The sequence below is a fragment of the Acomys minous genome (genome assembly GCF_964271855.1).
Source record: "Acomys minous genome assembly, chromosome: 1".
Classification (NCBI taxonomy): Eukaryota; Metazoa; Chordata; class Mammalia; order Rodentia; family Muridae; genus Acomys; species Acomys minous.
Genome location: NC_140483.1, coordinates 153,950,369 through 153,966,903, shown reverse-complemented (window position 1 = coordinate 153,966,903; position 16,535 = coordinate 153,950,369). Strand labels below are relative to the sequence as shown.

General features: G+C 47.6%; 1 protein-coding gene across 6 annotated transcripts in view; it reads left to right on the top strand.

The window, feature by feature from the left end:
- The window catches only part of SUSD1 (sushi domain containing 1), a 120,014-nt gene that overhangs the window by 86,702 nt on the left and 16,777 nt on the right, over positions 1-16,535 (top strand). For 5 of the 6 annotated variants that reach the window (XR_014773102.1, XM_084749701.1, XM_084749704.1 and 2 more), the window contains 3 exons: positions 803-894; positions 4,700-4,886; positions 14,542-14,638. Coding sequence is in view for 4 of the 6 variants with exons in the window: in XM_084749701.1 (XP_084605827.1) it covers positions 803-894; positions 4,700-4,886; positions 14,542-14,638 (376 nt within the window). In the remaining 2 variants the exon portion in view is untranslated. The remainder of the gene's footprint in view (positions 1-802; positions 895-4,699; positions 4,887-14,541; positions 14,639-16,535) is intronic. The other variant, XR_014773103.1, reaches the window with a different exon arrangement.

Here is a 16,535-nt window from a genome sequence, read left to right as displayed (position 1 = left end):
CATTTCAGTGGTGTTATTTCTGGTCTAGGACAAGGTATTACTGTAGTCACCTTTGGTGTCAGGGCTTGCAGTAAAGTAAACTGGTCTGGTAGTGAGGCCTCTGGGACAAATCCTGTGGTGGTTGTGCATTAGCCTTTGGGTTGTTTATCATGAAAATCAGCAGATTTGGAGAACTTGACATGGAAATACAAGTCAGGGGAAGCCCATTCTATTGCCAGAGGCTGGGTTTCTTGAAATGGCAGTTTTCAGTTCCACAGAGTGATTCTCCTCCTGAGTTTCAAACTGATGCCTATTGTGACCAAACGGTTCCCAAGCCCAGGGCACTGAGTTCTAACTTAAACCTAGTGAACCAAGGGGGTTGGCAGTGACTAGCCTAAATATTTGAAGGTGGATCTTCTGGCTGGGTATCTTTGGTTTTTAAATCCTCGTCAGGATTCATTTACTTAAACTGGAACGTCATGTTTCTGAGCCGTGCGTGGTGGCACATGCCTGCAATCCCAGCACTTGGGAGGCAGAGACAGGTGGATAGACGTGAGTTCGAGGCCAGCCTGGTCTACAAAATGAGTCCAGGAGAGCCAAGGCTACACAGAGAAACCCTGTCTCAAAAAACAAACAAAACAACAAACAAACAAAACAAAAGAAAACAAAAAAACCCCTGCTGCCTCTGACTTCTGAATCAACATACTGCTGAATTCATCCTATGTAAGTGCTTTTCCTAGGAAAGTGTTGCAATGAAAAGTTAGTTTTGTGGGTTTTTTTTTTTCATACAGTGTAAATTCAGTTCTTTCTTTCCCTTCTGCAGCAAACCAGATCATCACTAATATTTCAATATACAATGAAACCTGCCTGAGATGGAGAGCCCTGAAGACAGCCAGCGTAGAAGAAATGTACTTGGTAAGTTTCTAAAATGTACCTTACTTGCAGATATGTGTATCATGTAGAAGTTTAAAACATATCTGGGGGCGGGGGCTGGAGAGATGGCGCAGTGGTTAAGAGTGCTGCCTGCTCTTCCAAAGGTCCTGAGTTCAATTCCCAGCAACCACATGGTGGTTCACAACCATCTGTAATGTGATCTGATGCCCTCTTCTGGCCTACAGGTGTACATGCACCTGTATACATAATATTAAATAAATAAATCATAAAAAAAAACCCCATATCTAGGGTCGTTAAGAGATGGATTGCTGGGCGTGGTGGCACATACCTTTAATCCCAGCACTCGGGATGCAGAGGCAGGTGGATCACCATGAGTTCAAAGCCAGCCTAGTCTATAAAGTGAGTCTAGGACAGCAAAGGTTACACAGAGAAACCCTGTCTCGAAAAACCAAAAAAATAAATAAATAAATAAATAAAATAAAATAAAAAGAAGAAGAAGAAGAAGAAGAAGAAGAAGAAGAAGAAGAAGAAGAAGAAGAAGAAAGATGGCTCAGCTGCTCTTTTCTTTCTTTTTTCTTTTTCTTTTTATTTTCTTTTTATTATTTTTATTATTATTATTATTTTTGGTTTTTCGAGACAGGGTTTCTCTGTGTAGCCTTGGCTGTCTTGGACTTACACTGTAGACCAGGCTGGCCTCAAACTTACAGAGATCTACCTGCACCTGCCTCCCCAGTGCTGGGATTAAAGGTGCATGCCACCACTGCCCGGCTAGCTGCTCTTTCAGAGACCCAGGTTCAATTCCCAGCATCCCAATGGCAGCTCCCCCTTATGTGTAACTCCATTTTTAGGAAACTCAGTGTCCTTTTTTGACCTCTGTGGGCACCAGGCACGTGTATCTACACAGACATACATGTAAGCAAAACACTCATACATATAAAATAAATAAATAAATATTTAAAAATATTGTTTAAATCTACAAGGCTAAAAAATATGCTCGTAGCAGCCATTGGCAGAAGATGTACCATAATGAAAGAGTAAGAGGCACTGAGGCAGCCACTGGTGCTGCCGCCACCTGAAGACAGACTCCACAGTGGGTAGTAAGAAAACGTGGAAGCTGCTGGACTCGGTGGTACACTCCTCTAATCCCAGCACACGGGAGGCAGAGCCGGGTGGATCATTGTGAGTTCGAGGCCAGCCTGGTTTACAAAGTGAATCCAGGACAGCCAGGGCTACACAGAGAAAACAAAGTGGGGGGGGAATGTGAAAGTGTCTTGAGTTACTGGTGCAGTCAGTACTCAGCCAGCCTCTGGTGGAGGTCCAGGGATCTTTGGTCACATCAGTGTCTCTGCAGGGACCAGCATCTGTGTGTGTTGCCTGGACATAGGGACTCTGTGAGGCTCCGTGAGCACTGAATGAAGGGTGGTCATGGGGAGACAGGGGTCTTCTGCCTCAGATATTGGATGTCATCGAAAGGGTGAAGTACCCTAGTCAGGTCGTGTCTGGTTTAGATTCCTAATTTGCTCTCTAGGAAAACGGTCCTTGCTCCTGTGGTTTTGCTAGTAGGCTTCCATGCTGTAAGCGTGAGAGCCAAAAAGAGCAAGCTGCCTGCATAGAGGCCTCTGGGTTTTGCTCTTTTATTTTATTTGTAGGACAGCTTAACTATGTATCTTAGGCTGGCCTTGGGCTTTCTGTGTGGGTCAGCATGGCATACAATACTCAGGCCCAGAAGGCTGGAGAGGGGCTCGGGGCTTAGAGTGTCTGTTGCTATAGATGTATGCAGAGTTCGGTTGCCAGTGCCTACATCCAGCATCTCACACCTGCCTGTACATCCAGCATCTCACACCTGCCTGTACATCCAGCATCTCACACCTGCCTGTACATCCAGCATCTCACACCTGCCTGTACATCCAACATCTCACACCTGCCTGTACATCCAGCATCTCACACCTGCCTGCCTGTACATCCAGCATCGCACACCTGCCTGTACATCCAGCATCTCACACCTGCCTGTACATCCAGCATCTCACACCTGCCTGTACATCCAGCATCTCACACCTGCCTGTACATCCAACATCTCACACCTGCCTGTACATCCAACATCTCACACCTGCCTGCCTCTACATCCAGCATCTCACACCTGCCTGTACATCCAGCATCTCACACCTGCCTGTACATCCAGCATCTGACACCTGCCTGTACATCCAGCATCTCACACCTGCCTGTACATCCAGCATCTCACACCTGCCTGTACATCCAACATCTCACACCTGCCTGTACATCCAACATCTCACACCTGCCTGCCTCTACATCCAGCATCTGACACCTGCCTGTACATCCAGCATCTCACACCTGCCTGTACATCCAGCATCTCACACCTGCCTGTACATCCAACATCTCACACCTGCCTGTACATCCAGCATCTCACACCTGCCTGTACATCCAACATCTCACACCTGCCTGTACATCCAACATCTCACACCTGCCTGTACATCCAGCATCTCACACCTGCCTGTACATCCAGCATCTCACACCTGCCTGTACATCCAACATCTCACACCTGCCTGTACATCCAACATCTCACACCTGCCTGCCTGTACATCCAGCATCGCACACCTGCCTGTACATCCAGCATCTCACACCTGCCTGTACATCCAGCATCTCACACCTGCCTGTACATCCAACATCTCACACCTGCCTGTACATCCAGCATCTCACACCTGCCTGTACATCCAACATCTCACACCTGCCTGTACATCCAGCATCTCACACCTGCCTGTACATCCAACATCTCACACCTGCCTGTACATCCAGCATCTCACACCTGCCTGTACATCCAACATCTCACACCTACCTGTACATCCAGCATCTCACACCTGCCTGTACATCCAACATCTCACACCTGCCTGCCTGTACATCCAGCATCGCACACCTGCCTGTACATCCAGCATCTCACACCTGCCTGTACATCCAACATCTCACACCTGCCTGCCTGTACATCCAGCATCTCACACCTGCCTGTACATCCAACATCTCACACCTGCCTGTACATCCAGCATCGCACACCTGCCTGTACATCCAGCATCTCACACCTGCCTGTACATCCAGCATCTCACACCTGCCTGTACATCCAGCATCTCACACCTGCCTGTACATCCAGCATCTCACACCTGCCTGTACATCCAGCATCTCACACCTGCCTGTACATCCAACATCTCACACCTGCCTGTACATCCAACATCTCACACCTGCCTGTACATCCAGCATCGCACACCTGCCTGTACATCCAGCATCTCACACCTGCCTGTACATCCAACATCTCACACCTGCCTGTACATCCAGCATCTCACACCTGCCTGTACATCCAACATCTCACACCTACCTGTACATCCAGCATCTCACACCTGCCTGTACACTGGTATCTCACACCTGCCTGTAACACCCCCTCTCCAGGGGATTCAGTGCCCTCCTTTGTACTCTGTGGATACCTGCACACAGATGCACATACCTGCTCCACACACACATAAATAAAATATAATCAAGCCCCCTGAGGGCTGCTATTATAGCTATCAACCATACGATAAGTTTGTGTACTTTTATTCATATATATTATGCTTATGGCATTGTAATCACCATATATACAAAATATGTATATATAGTGTTGACTGTTGCTTCACTTACTTCTTCTTAAAAAGAAAAAAAACCTTTATAGGTGACAGGAAGAAAAAAGAGGGAAAGGAGAAAGGAGAACTCCTGGAAAAAGCATAGGTCTCAAGGCATTCAGAGCCTTTCAAGCCAGTAATTCACCCTATGAGCTTTTATCTTTCAGTTCCACGTTTGGGGCCAGAGATGGTATCAGAAGGCATTTGTCCAGGAAATGGTCTTTAACACCACAAGCAGCAGCCAGGCCCCTGAGATATGCCTAGACCTGCGTCCAGGTACCAGCTACAATGTTAGCCTTCAGGCACTGTCTTCAGCACTTCCTGTGGTCATCTCCCTGACAACCCAGATAACAGGTAAATCTTGAGTAATAGCACTTGAGTTAATGGCATTAGCACAGAGCTGTTGATAGGCCCAGATAAAGAATACTGTTGCTTTCTGTTATGGTAAATGAAGCTTGCAAGAGAAGGCAGGAAGTGAAAGTGGAGAGCCATAGAGAGAGGCAGCAGTGTTTCATGATCTGAAACAAAATGGCAATTACATTTAAACAGTGTAGACCTGCCAGTGTGGGCTTTCTGGGTGTTGGAAACATTTAAAACATTTCATCCAGGCATGGTGTTTCATGACCTTAATCATAGCATTTGGGAGGTGGTGACAAGATCAGGAGAGGCTCATAGCAAGTGTGAGGTCAGCCCTGGGCCAAACCCCCAAATAAAGCAAACAAGCAGAAGCAGCAACACTAACAACAAACAAATCTAAAACATTGCATACCTAAAAAAAAAAAAAAAAAAAAAAAAAAAAAAAGGATTTCTTGTTACTGTTTTCTAGTAACACATTAAGCTAGCATTCTAGAGGTAGTGAAATGGCTCAGTGGGCAAATAAATGCTGTGCAAGCACAAGCACGGGAGTTGGGGGGGGGAGGGTCAGGAGGGGTGTTGGGGGTTGAGGGGAGGGGTGTTGCAGGGAAGGGCACAACCTGTGTACCGATACCTGGCATTCACATAAAAAGTCGGGTTCAGTGAAAAATCTTGTCTCAAAAAATAAGATGTTGAGCCAGGAGTGGTGGCACACACCTTTAATCCCAGCACCTGGGAGGTAGAGGAAGGCGGATCCCTGTGAGTTCCAGGCTAAACTGGTCTACAAAGGAAGTTCAGGACAGCCAGGGCTACACAGAGAGACCCTGTTTCGAAAAACAAAAAATTAAAACCAACCAACCAACAACAAAAAAGATGTTAGCAGGGCACGGTGGTGCACGCCTTGTAATCCTAGCACTCGGGGAGGCAGAGGCAGGTGGATCTCTGTCAGTTCCAGGCCAGCTCCATCTACAAAATGAATCCAGGACAGGGCCACACAGGTGCTTGTTTCTAAGCCTGAGACTGAGATTCATCCCTGGAAGTCACATCGTAGAAGGCAGAACTGATCCCACTAGTCGTCCTTTGACTTGCACACAAGTGCTGTGGCATGCACACACCCATGCACACACAACTCACTCAGTGGCAGTTGCCTTAAGCGTATGTTTGTACCAGGACCATAGTAGGCAGTCTTCCTCTCGACTGCCAGTACATTTGCTTTCTGCTGGCTTTCTCTGTGGCCTCCAAGTCTTTGAGCCCTGATCCCTGACCTCCAGCGTATTTTGTCTCAATGAGAAGTTAAAAATGTGGAGGTGGAGACTCGCTTCTCTACGTCTTCCATTCCTACCTTCCTCCTATGTGCATCACCTTCTCTTATGTCCCTGCTCCTACTTAAAGCTGCCATCCCCTCCGGTGTGTCCAACTGAACGCTTATAAAGCAGAACAGCAACAAACATCTCCTGTTTGTTGGTCCTTGTCGTACTTGGGTGGGTTTTACTGCTTTAAAAACATTCGAGGTATACTTTATTATTTTTATTTTCTGTGTGTAGAGCAGGAGAGGGTTGGCTATGGTATATACGTGTAAGTCAGAGGACAACTTGCAGCAGGTACTTTATCTTTATGTAGTTTTACCTTATTTTGAGGCTAAATGCAGCCCGAGGTCATTCAAGTGCCTGTGTCTGTGCTCATGGCCACCAGGGGGCACTGTTGAGCTGTTCTCCGGGACACTGAAGACGGCTAAGTACATACAAATACCTGGCTGCTTGTTTGAATTCGCTTTAGAGCAGTGGTTTTCAACCATCCTGATGCTGCGACCCTTTAATGCTGTGGTGCCCATCAATCATAAAATTTGTTTTATTGTTACTTCATAACTACTTTTTTTTTACTAGTATGAATTTTAATGTAAATATCTGACACGCAGGATATCCCCCAAAGGGGTTGAGACCCACAGGTTGAGAGCTGCTGCCTTAGAGACTCCGCAGGTTTTTTTTTAAGCATGAAAATTCAAGTTGGTAAAACTTTATTAAAGAGCTGAGAGAGAGAGAGGGAAAAAAAATCCTTTCATCCCATAAAAGTGAGAGAAAAGACAACCTGGTATGTTGATGTGTTGGTGTTGTTTCAGTAAAACCAGGGACTTTCAGATCTTACCAGAAATGTTAGGTTAAGGGTCTGGATCTGGAAAACACAGCCGATGCTTTCCCAGAAGAAAACAGGGTGGAATTTCCCTTCCATAGGCCTCCCATTAAACTAAATCTTACTGATGGGAACAGGATGAAAACAAGAGCTTTAAATATGTTGCTGACCTCAGAGGGGACAGAGAGGAAGGTAGAGAGACAGAGACAAGTGTTTGAGAAAGCAGGAGAGACGGCACCGGCTGGAGGGTGGGGAGCGGAGATAACGGAAGCTTCCGGCTGGTGGCTCATGTGGGGCCCATTGACCTGAGGTCCTCAGTACAGGGCTCATTCATGCTCCTCGTAGGGCAGGAAGGAGAACAAATGACCTCTCGTCTCTGATGTAGACCCCAAAGAGGCAAAAAAGAACTCTCGCACGTCAGTTTCTTGTTGTGTCTAAAAGCTTAAAAGCAAAGTTTTCTTTTCATAGAGACAAGACAGGAAACCAGAGAAAGCTAAAGTGGTGGTGGTGGTGGTGGAGGAGACCAAGTACCTGTACTTGTGAATGTGATGATAAAGCCCACCAGCCGTTCTGCATGACGCGGCTGTGGTGTGAAGTCACTTGTTTCTTGTGGAACCCAGAAAGCTAGGGGAGAACAGGGGGAAAGGATGGAAACAATTTCTATATTTGACTTCAGTTCCCACGCCAGCAACCCACGTGGGAAATGTCCCATTTCTAGTTGCCTTTTCCTTTTATAAGAACAAGAGACGCTTCCTCAGATGGGTAAGAAGATGGGCAGGACTGCCCCGTTGTCCCTGCCCTTGCCTCTCACACCGAGCGACTCTGGGGAGCATCACGCAGGACCAGTTCTCCTGACTTTTTCTCCTGCGGACTTCTGTTCTGCACCTGTTGCCTCCAGTGAGGAGCTCATTCTTCCTAGCGGGTTACAGGGTACCTCGGCGGTGCTGTCAAGTTCCTCTGGTGTCTGTGAGGCTGACGTTGCGTTAGAGGTTTGGACAAGGACTCTCTTTCTCTAGTCTTGTTTTCCTTTCAAAGTCTGTGGTAAATATAAGTTCTTGGATTCTTGGAGACACAGTCTTGGGTCAGGCCAGAAGCTAGCGTGTCTGCCCTTCCAAGCTTCTGCAGCCCACACACTTCTCCCATTCCTAGAAATATCCCAGCTACTTTCTAGCCCCACATCCCAACTTAAATGGTTCAGTTAGAGACGGGCCTCTCTCTCCCTCGCTCACTAAAGTCAGTCAGCTTCACTGAGGTCGGGTGACCCACTGTGGACAGAAAGGGGCTGGCTGCTCGGGTTACCTTCTTACATAAATGTTAACCTTATAAAATGTGCTTAGGAAGGCCTCCTAGGACCAGAGACCAAAAACCAGGATTGTCATGGGTGTCATGGGTGTAGAAGGACCAGGCTGAGACTCAACTTGGATTCGGGAAATATTTATTGGTGGTTATGTACAAATACCCATGCAAAGTGCTGAGGGGGATGGAGAGAGGCCGGGCCTCACAGCTGCGTGGATGGCCTTGTGACTGGTGGGCTGTGGTGGACATTCCCCTTGCTTTGGTTCTGTGAGCTTCTGTTGAGCAGGTCTTGCCTGTATGGCACATCTGGAGACATTTTGCAAAGAGATGTCTTCGTGCCTATGCTCCTGTCTCCCCTCTTAATGCATCTATCTCAGGAAGGCAGCGCTGAGCTGGCTCTCACACAGCAGCAGAGCTGGTTTTAACTTAATCCCTTGTGCTCACAGCAAAAAACTGGGGCCTCTGCTTACTTTTGGCACAGGTGAAACTTTTAAAAGATTCATCGCCGTAAGTTTTAGGTGAGACCATTTTAATAAGTTGCATTTATAGCATTTCTTTTTATTGATTTAGTGGCTTGCTTATTTTTAGCAGTATTAATCTTTAGATATGTATTATACATTTTCCACACCAAGATAATTTATTCTTTAATTTTCTTTTTATTATTTTTGACATTTAGACACTTTGACACATACGTATGATACATGTATGGGTGGGTGCGTGCATGAGTGCGTGCGTGCGTGCGTGTGTGTGTGTGTGTGTGTGTGTGTGTGTGAGTGTGTGTATGTGTGTGTGTGTGTGTGACAGACTTGAACACGTCTGTGAGTTTGGAGGTAAGAGGTCAGTGCATATCTTTCTCTATTGCACTTGACATTATTTACTTTTAGGCAGAACCTTGAGCTCAGCATTCTGACTAGATTTGCTAGCCTGGGAGTTCCAGGGATCCGTCTGTGTCATCCACCCTCCTCACCCTCTAGCTCTGAGGTTATAGATCGGCTGCCACACCTAGCTTTTAATTGGGTGTCAGGGATCCAAACTTGGACCCTCAAACAAGGGGGAAATGGCTATCTCCTATGAGTGTCTCTCCAGCCAGATACGTAGACACGTGACAGTATCACGTAACCCATTCTCCTGATGTCTTAGATGATGCTAAGAAAAGATGCCCTCCATCTCTGAAATCTAGGCTAATTTTTGTTCTCTAGTAATTTCTTGTCTTTGCAATAATCTGGGCTTATTTAGGCTGTGTTCTGGCTTATGACAGGGAGCTGAATCTACATGGGAGTTTTCTTCTCCTGGATTTTTTAAAAAAGTTTTTTTGAGATAGGGTTTCTCTGTGTAGCCTTGGCTGTCCTGGACTCGCTTTGTAGACCAGGCTGGTCTTGAACTCACAGAGATCTGCCTGCCTCTGCCTCCAGAGTGCTGGGATTACAGGCATAGGCCACCAGGCCCGGCTTCTCTTGGATCTTTAATCCTTTTGAAATAGCTCCTGTGTTCCTTTCTCAGCTTGTCCGGTTGTGGTTTTCCTGGACTGTGCACTTTTCCCTCTTTGTCCCTGGGTTGTTCGTGTTTGTTATGTTGCCGTTACTTTTCTATACCCTTCAGGGTTTTTTGTTTGTTTGTTTTTTGGTTTTTGTTTTGTTTTGTTTTTTCACATGCTAACGTTACCCTGGTACCCATTAGTGGTTTGCTACCAGCAGAGGATTGAAGTTACTGGAACCTCTGAACGGTGGAAAGCCTGCCTCTGCTCCTATTTCTACCTCATACACCCGAGGCGAAGGACTGTGTGTCCTACCCCAGCTAGGACTGTTTTGTTTTGCTCTGCTTTGCTGTGTATGATGTGGTTTCGATCAGTTAGAGAGACCGTGGGAAGGAGAGCAGATATGCCCAGGACAGCAGCTTGGGAGCTGGAGATCCACACCCTAGAGGACTGAGCAGGAAAGGAGGCTGAGTGTCAGCATGCTGCCGTTCACACCTCTTACATTTCAGACAAGTGTAGAGCGTGGAATGGAGCCCATCAAGTCAGGGAAGGCCTTGTGCAAACAAGGCAGGAAGCTACCTGGAAATCACGTGTTGATTGGCTGCCAGATGGCACCTTTGGGGCTGCAAGTTCAAGCTGCACCCCACTTTGGTGCCTTTTCCAAGCGAGTGAGGGTGGAAAGCAACTGGACAGATTGACAGGGTGGTCAGGAGAGGAGCTCAACTAGGCTTCTTTGTCTTGGAGAAGAGACCGTGAGAGGGATGGGTAGTAAATGTGATTGGCTTCATGAGACGAGGGACAATTATTTACTGTTACTACAGAGCACCAGTGTCATGGTGATAGCACTCCGGCCTAAGGGCAGACTTCTCAGATGGAGAGGGTTGCTATGGCCTAGGATGCTTTGTTTTCCCCCCATCACTTCTGCAGCCATCTTTCTCAGGTGTGTCGTGAAACCTCTCTGGGGTCTTCCTGAAAGGAAGGCCCTCACAACGGCCTGTAAGCAGGACCTGCTCCTCGAGAGGGTCCCCTCCCTAGAAGTCTTGGCATCAAGAAACGTTGATCTGTGTCTCTGGGTCAGAAGCACTTCTGGATTTAATGTGAATTCCTAGCTTCCTTCTAGACAGTTACACACACACACACACACACACACACACACACACACACACACACACACGTTCTCTTGTCTCAGTCTACTGAACTATGAGATGTGGAAGATATGAGCTGCTTCCAAACTTTCTCCAAGCTCTGGCGAGGTGCACCGTAGCTGATTCAGTGGCCATAGTGGAGGCCCATGGTCCTCCATTTCCTACCTTCCATGTTGTCCTACCTCTGTGGCCTTCTTCATCCCGAAAGCATTTCTTACCTAGACTACTGACTTGTGCTGTTTCCCAGTTCGCCCTCTCTACTGCTCTTACGTTGTATTTTTATTCCAAATCTTCTTTAACTTTTTCAGTGTCTTCTTATTTCCTGAACTTCAGATCTGACTTCTGCCTGCCCTTTCCGTCTTACCCTCCATCTCTCCATTGCCAGAACTCAGCCCGTAAGCCAGGGTTTGGGGGGTGGCGGTGGGGGTGGTATGCCTAGATTCGCCGTAGTTCTCATGAACGCCTAAGAGCTGCCTCTGGCCTGGTGCCAGAGCTCCCTCAAACGCACAGGCAGCTGTGTGTTCTGCCCTTCAGCAGAAGATGGGGGTGGCTGATTGCATTCTAAAATTAGTCAAGGCTCTTTGGGTCGTAAATGACAGGAACCAACTCAAACCCGCCTAAGCCCGTGGAACGTGCTGGACTGCAGATGCAAGTCCAGGAAGGGGTCTCACTGGGAGCTCGGTAAGATCCATCCACAGACGGGCTGTCCCGTTGCTCTCGCCCGGTGCTCTGCCTTCTCTTTGCCCGAGGTCTTTTACACAGACCTGGAAAGATGGACACTCCTGGCTTATGTGGTACTTACAGCTATGCTCCAAGAGTAAGGATGAGGGGCTGCCTTCCCTCAGAGCTAAGAGGATTGCTCGTCTCCATCAGTCCCAGGCATGGGGATCCATGTCTCTAGGACGTAGGCCGAATAGAGTTTTGAGACTCAAGAGTGACAGCCCTCTAGGAACTGTACGGGAGGGGGAGGGGCAGCTGCTAAGAAAATGGTTTCTTAAGTCTACTTATTGTTTGTAAACATAACACAAAGAAGGTGTTTAACGCATTTAAACTGATGTGATACCTCAGTGGGATTTCTATTTCCGATTTGGGGAGGGATGAAGAAGGAGAAACTCAGAACTTTTCACCCGAATCCCCCCAACTTGACCACAGTGGATTAATAAAGTATCTTGGAGGTGTTGTTAGTCAATGATACAGGTTTTTTTTTTTTCCTTCACCAAATCTCATCGAGTCACCTTGGCTGACAGTCACCTTTAAATGAGGAACACTGGCGTCATCCTGGGTGACATTCTTCAAGCCATGGCTAGCTGATCAAGTCAGGGAGCTAAAGCAGCCTTGGCCCCTTGAAGACACGGGAAACATTATGGGCACTGGCCAGTGTGTGGATTAAGGATAAAAGTGGGTGTCATTCTTGTTTCTGTTTTATAGATGGGCAGCTAGAGACAAAAGTCCTCTTAAGCCAGAGCCCCTAGTTTCACCCACTCACTACGTTGGTGATTGTTTCTGCACCGTAACTTCGGCCTCCCCAGTGTGGCTCACACTGAGGGAATCTACAGTATAATGGTGAAAGTGGATTGTTTTCCCGGAGTTGGCATGTTATAAAGCCTTTCCTCACTCAGTGTATTAAAAATGGATATTAATAATTCACTGAAAGGAGATGTAAAAAACCCAGTGGCAGATTTGGTGAAGCCAGACATTTAAGAGACCCCAGGGTAAATGGGAAAGGTGACAAACAGAGTATGCGTCTGCTTCTTGCCTCTACTGCAGGGTGTGGACTCCCGGGCAAAGAACTTACACCCTTAGTTTCCTCATTTGTAAGTTGTCAAAAGTATGGCTGTCAAGAGCGTTAATCACACTGGTGCCACCTCTGAGCGTAGGAAAACTTGGGTGAGGAGAACATGAAAGTGAGAAGGAGGCTAGGTGGTGGCGGCGCACAGTCCCAGCACTCAGGAAGCAGAGGCAGGCAGAGCTCTGAGTTCCAGGCCAGCCTGGTCTACAGAGTAAGTTCCAGGACAGCCAAGGCTACACAGAGAAACCCTGTCTTGAAAAAACATAAATAAAACAAAAAGTGAGCTAAAGATCTGGTTAGCGGTTTTGTTGTTGGTGAAAATAAAGAAAATAAAATAAAGCTGCCTGGACTCTCCCACTTTAAATTTTGAACGCCATTTATGGAGAAGTTGAATATACGCCTAGTGAGTGGAATATATACCTCTGTTCTTTTAAGAAAAGAAAAAAAAAAGGAAAAGGAAAAAAAAGTGAGACCGTGAGGGGACAACAGCCAAACATAGCCCCTTCTCAGGAATCGTGTGGGTAGACAGGCAGATGGGAGCTCTTCTCATAGTCCTTTGGAGAGGGTGGGACTTCCCGTGGCATCGGTCCAGGTAGGAACAACAAGAGAGGGAGAAAATGACGGTGCCCATCCATGTTGCTGACTCGGTGGCTTTGCTGGTGAGCGCTGTTAAGGTGAGACACAGACAGGATACATCTAGTATGCAAGACTAGTACCCCATTTGTCCTTCTGAGATTGCCCACAGGGAGACTGGCATCTGGTGCACTGACACCCTGGATGCACCTACCAGTGACATGGTAGGACACTGGGGTCAACTAGTCAGTGTGTTTTTTTTTCCCCCCAGTGAACAATCTCTGAGCAATCTGGTTACCAAGGGCTGGGAAGCAGGGAGTGAGCAGGTGATACAAAACACTGTGATTATAAAGGATCTAGAGATCTGACGAGTTGGTCTTCTGTGCTACATGGGGCCTCTTTCTGTTGCTAATGAGTTTGGCTCCTGGTGATGGCTCCATGGTAGATGGCTTCGTAGTGGATTGTGTAAGGATGTATCCGGGTGAATTGGCTGTGAGCACAAGCAGGGTGCGTCCAGTCTTGTTCCTTTTAAGACACCCACGTTTGGGAACCAGCTCACTCCTTGAAACCAGCATCAGCCACTCCCAGTAGCATCGCCCTCAGTGGCCAATTAGGCCTTCCACCAGACTCTGCACCTAAAAGGCTCGCCGCCTCTTATGTCATCACTCTAGGAACAAAGCTTCCAGTGCCTGGAGTTTTGGGGAGACACCCTTAAGCCATCTGTAAGCCATAGCACCTACCAAGTAACAATTTGTCTAGCAAACATCAAAATTCCAGAACCCATTTCCCGTGCGTATTGGAGCATGTTCATCGCTCCTTTTTATTGTGGGGAAAAAAAAAAAAAAACCCTGATATAATCTGAAATGTAACAATATAAACCATTTAAAAGCATCCGCTCCATTAGCTTTAGAGCACTCAACACGTTTCACAACCACCGCCATTACCTGTTTCCAGCTTTTTATCGCTCCACACAACCTTTAAGCTTTAAAGCAATGAGTTCAGTTCCTTGCCACGCCCCCTCTGTTCTCGGCCACCATGAGCCCACTCGATCCATGAAGTTGGCTGATCTGAATGTCTCACAAAAGTCAACTCGTTCTATATTTGCCCTTCCTGTGTGTAGACAGTTCACTTTCTAGGTTAGAAACTTTCCTAACATCACGGGGGGGGGGGGGGCGGGGAACACTTCCTTTGTGTTTTTTACTTCATCTGATCTCCTGCCCCACCCCTATCTTTTCTCCCTAATGTTTCCAGAGCCCCCACTTCCAGAAGTAGAGTTCTTCTCTGTGTATGGAAGGCCTCTGCCACGCTTCAGGCTGAGGAGAGCCAAGGAGATAGATGGACCTATCAGGTGAGTACACAGTTGTCCTGTGGTCCCTCTATGTGAGAGAGAAGGCTTCTCTGTGGGTGGATGAACTTGGGTAGTTGGGCCAATGCTACAGGGCCTCTTGCTTTGTTTTCTTGAGCGCATACTGGTCTTTTCATCCCAGTAGCATCCTTCCCAGTGAAAAGCCTTACAAGGAACCAGAGACAAGCATTTGGGCAGCATGGCTCAAGACATTAAGTGTTCGTGTGGGTGTGGTCACAAATCTTAGTCGACAGCATTGGGCTGTGCCCCTTGCATTCACTTCTCATGGTACAGCCTTTAAGGATGGTGGGTCACAAGGATTGTTTCGTTTTCCAGAGACTGGGACGCGCCTCCCTTTATGCCAGGCTGATCTTGAGGTGTGCACGTAGTGGTTTCTGGAAAGGCCATTTGGAGAAGTCTTTTTATCTGCCCACATACTGAGTTGCAGGCAAGACACTGGGTAGTTAGTGACCTGCTGGGATTCCAGATGGCATTAGGGTGGAATTAATTTACCTCACTTGGAGGACTACATTTCGATCAGTTTTGCATTTTATTTACAAAGGTCATGTGAGGGTTAGGGAAGTTGAATCAGTCCCCTTCGCAGGCACGAAGGTTAACGTTGGCCTGCAGGTAGGAGCCACAGCACCAGGTCACGGAGCTACGCGGGGCATGGCTGACCTACGATGTGGCCTTTCAGTGCAATCAAGGTAAACATAAATCTGAGATAGTCTAAAAAGGATGGAAAGTCAAGCCTGGAGATGCTGGGCGAGTGTCATTTGTTACATAGAGCTTAGAGTTGCCCTGCTCTTGCTCTGGAGTAGGCTCAAGTCTTTTCAGGCACTGACATTACCCAAACAGCTCTGTTTCTTAATTCTTGGTAAGTTACTGGAAAGTATTGTAATTCTGTTGCTGCAAGGGGAACAGAAGCTGTGGCATCATTGCCTGGACGAGTTTACAAGAGCAGATGTGGTACTTAAGCCAAATAATTGCGTAAGGAAAAAAGAAAAAAAAAAAAAAGGAAAGCCAAAGGACCTACCCTGGTGGCAGTAGATCAGCCAGTGCCTACAAAACAGGAAGTGGAGGCCTGTGACTCATCCAGGGAGGGCAGTGGGGGGAAAGTCCCTGCAGACTGGTCGGGTGGTCAGATTCCAGTCCAGTACAACCGCTTCCTTCATGTGACCCGGGCTGTTTACCACGAGGTGAGCGAAGCCGTTTCCCCAGCCTGGCTGTCTGGCTTGACCTGGACACATCAGCTTTGCCAGGCCAGAGTCTGCATTGGTCTTTTGTGTGAAGCCTGGCACGGAGCACACAGAGCTCGGGAAGATGGCCAGACCTGTCCCAGGGACTCCCTTGAGGCTAATCTCTCACCCTTGGGGGCTAGCAGGAACCAGTAGGCATACTTTATCAGCAGCAAACAGTCCCAAGTCTGGTCATGAACACTTCGATGCAGTAGGTTTGGCATGGGACCTGGGGCTTTCTCTATTTGCTGGGCTAAATAGGAGGCTGCTTCCTGCCCCGTGGACAGTGCCTGTAATGGGCAATGGGCAGCTGAGAGCGAGAAAGCCTTGCACTTCTCCACCACCACTTACCTGACAGGAGGAATCAGATTGGAAGTGTTTTTGCAGTCACTGTGGGGCTTCTTGCCCATGGCCAGCCACCATACCTTCAAGTCCCCAGAAGAGCTGTCCCAGGTGTTCCCCACAGGCAGTGGAAACTCAGTCCATGTTTATGCTGCTGGCCACTCTTTGTCACTTTGTGGATTTTATTTAATCAGATTCTGTGAGTATCAAGGGCCCTAGGACCACCTAAACATGGCCTGCTGGTGCATAGCAGGTGGCTGGAGTCTTTCCAAATACAGTGGGGGAGGGCACCCCTCTCATTAACCTCGTGGTCCATGTGC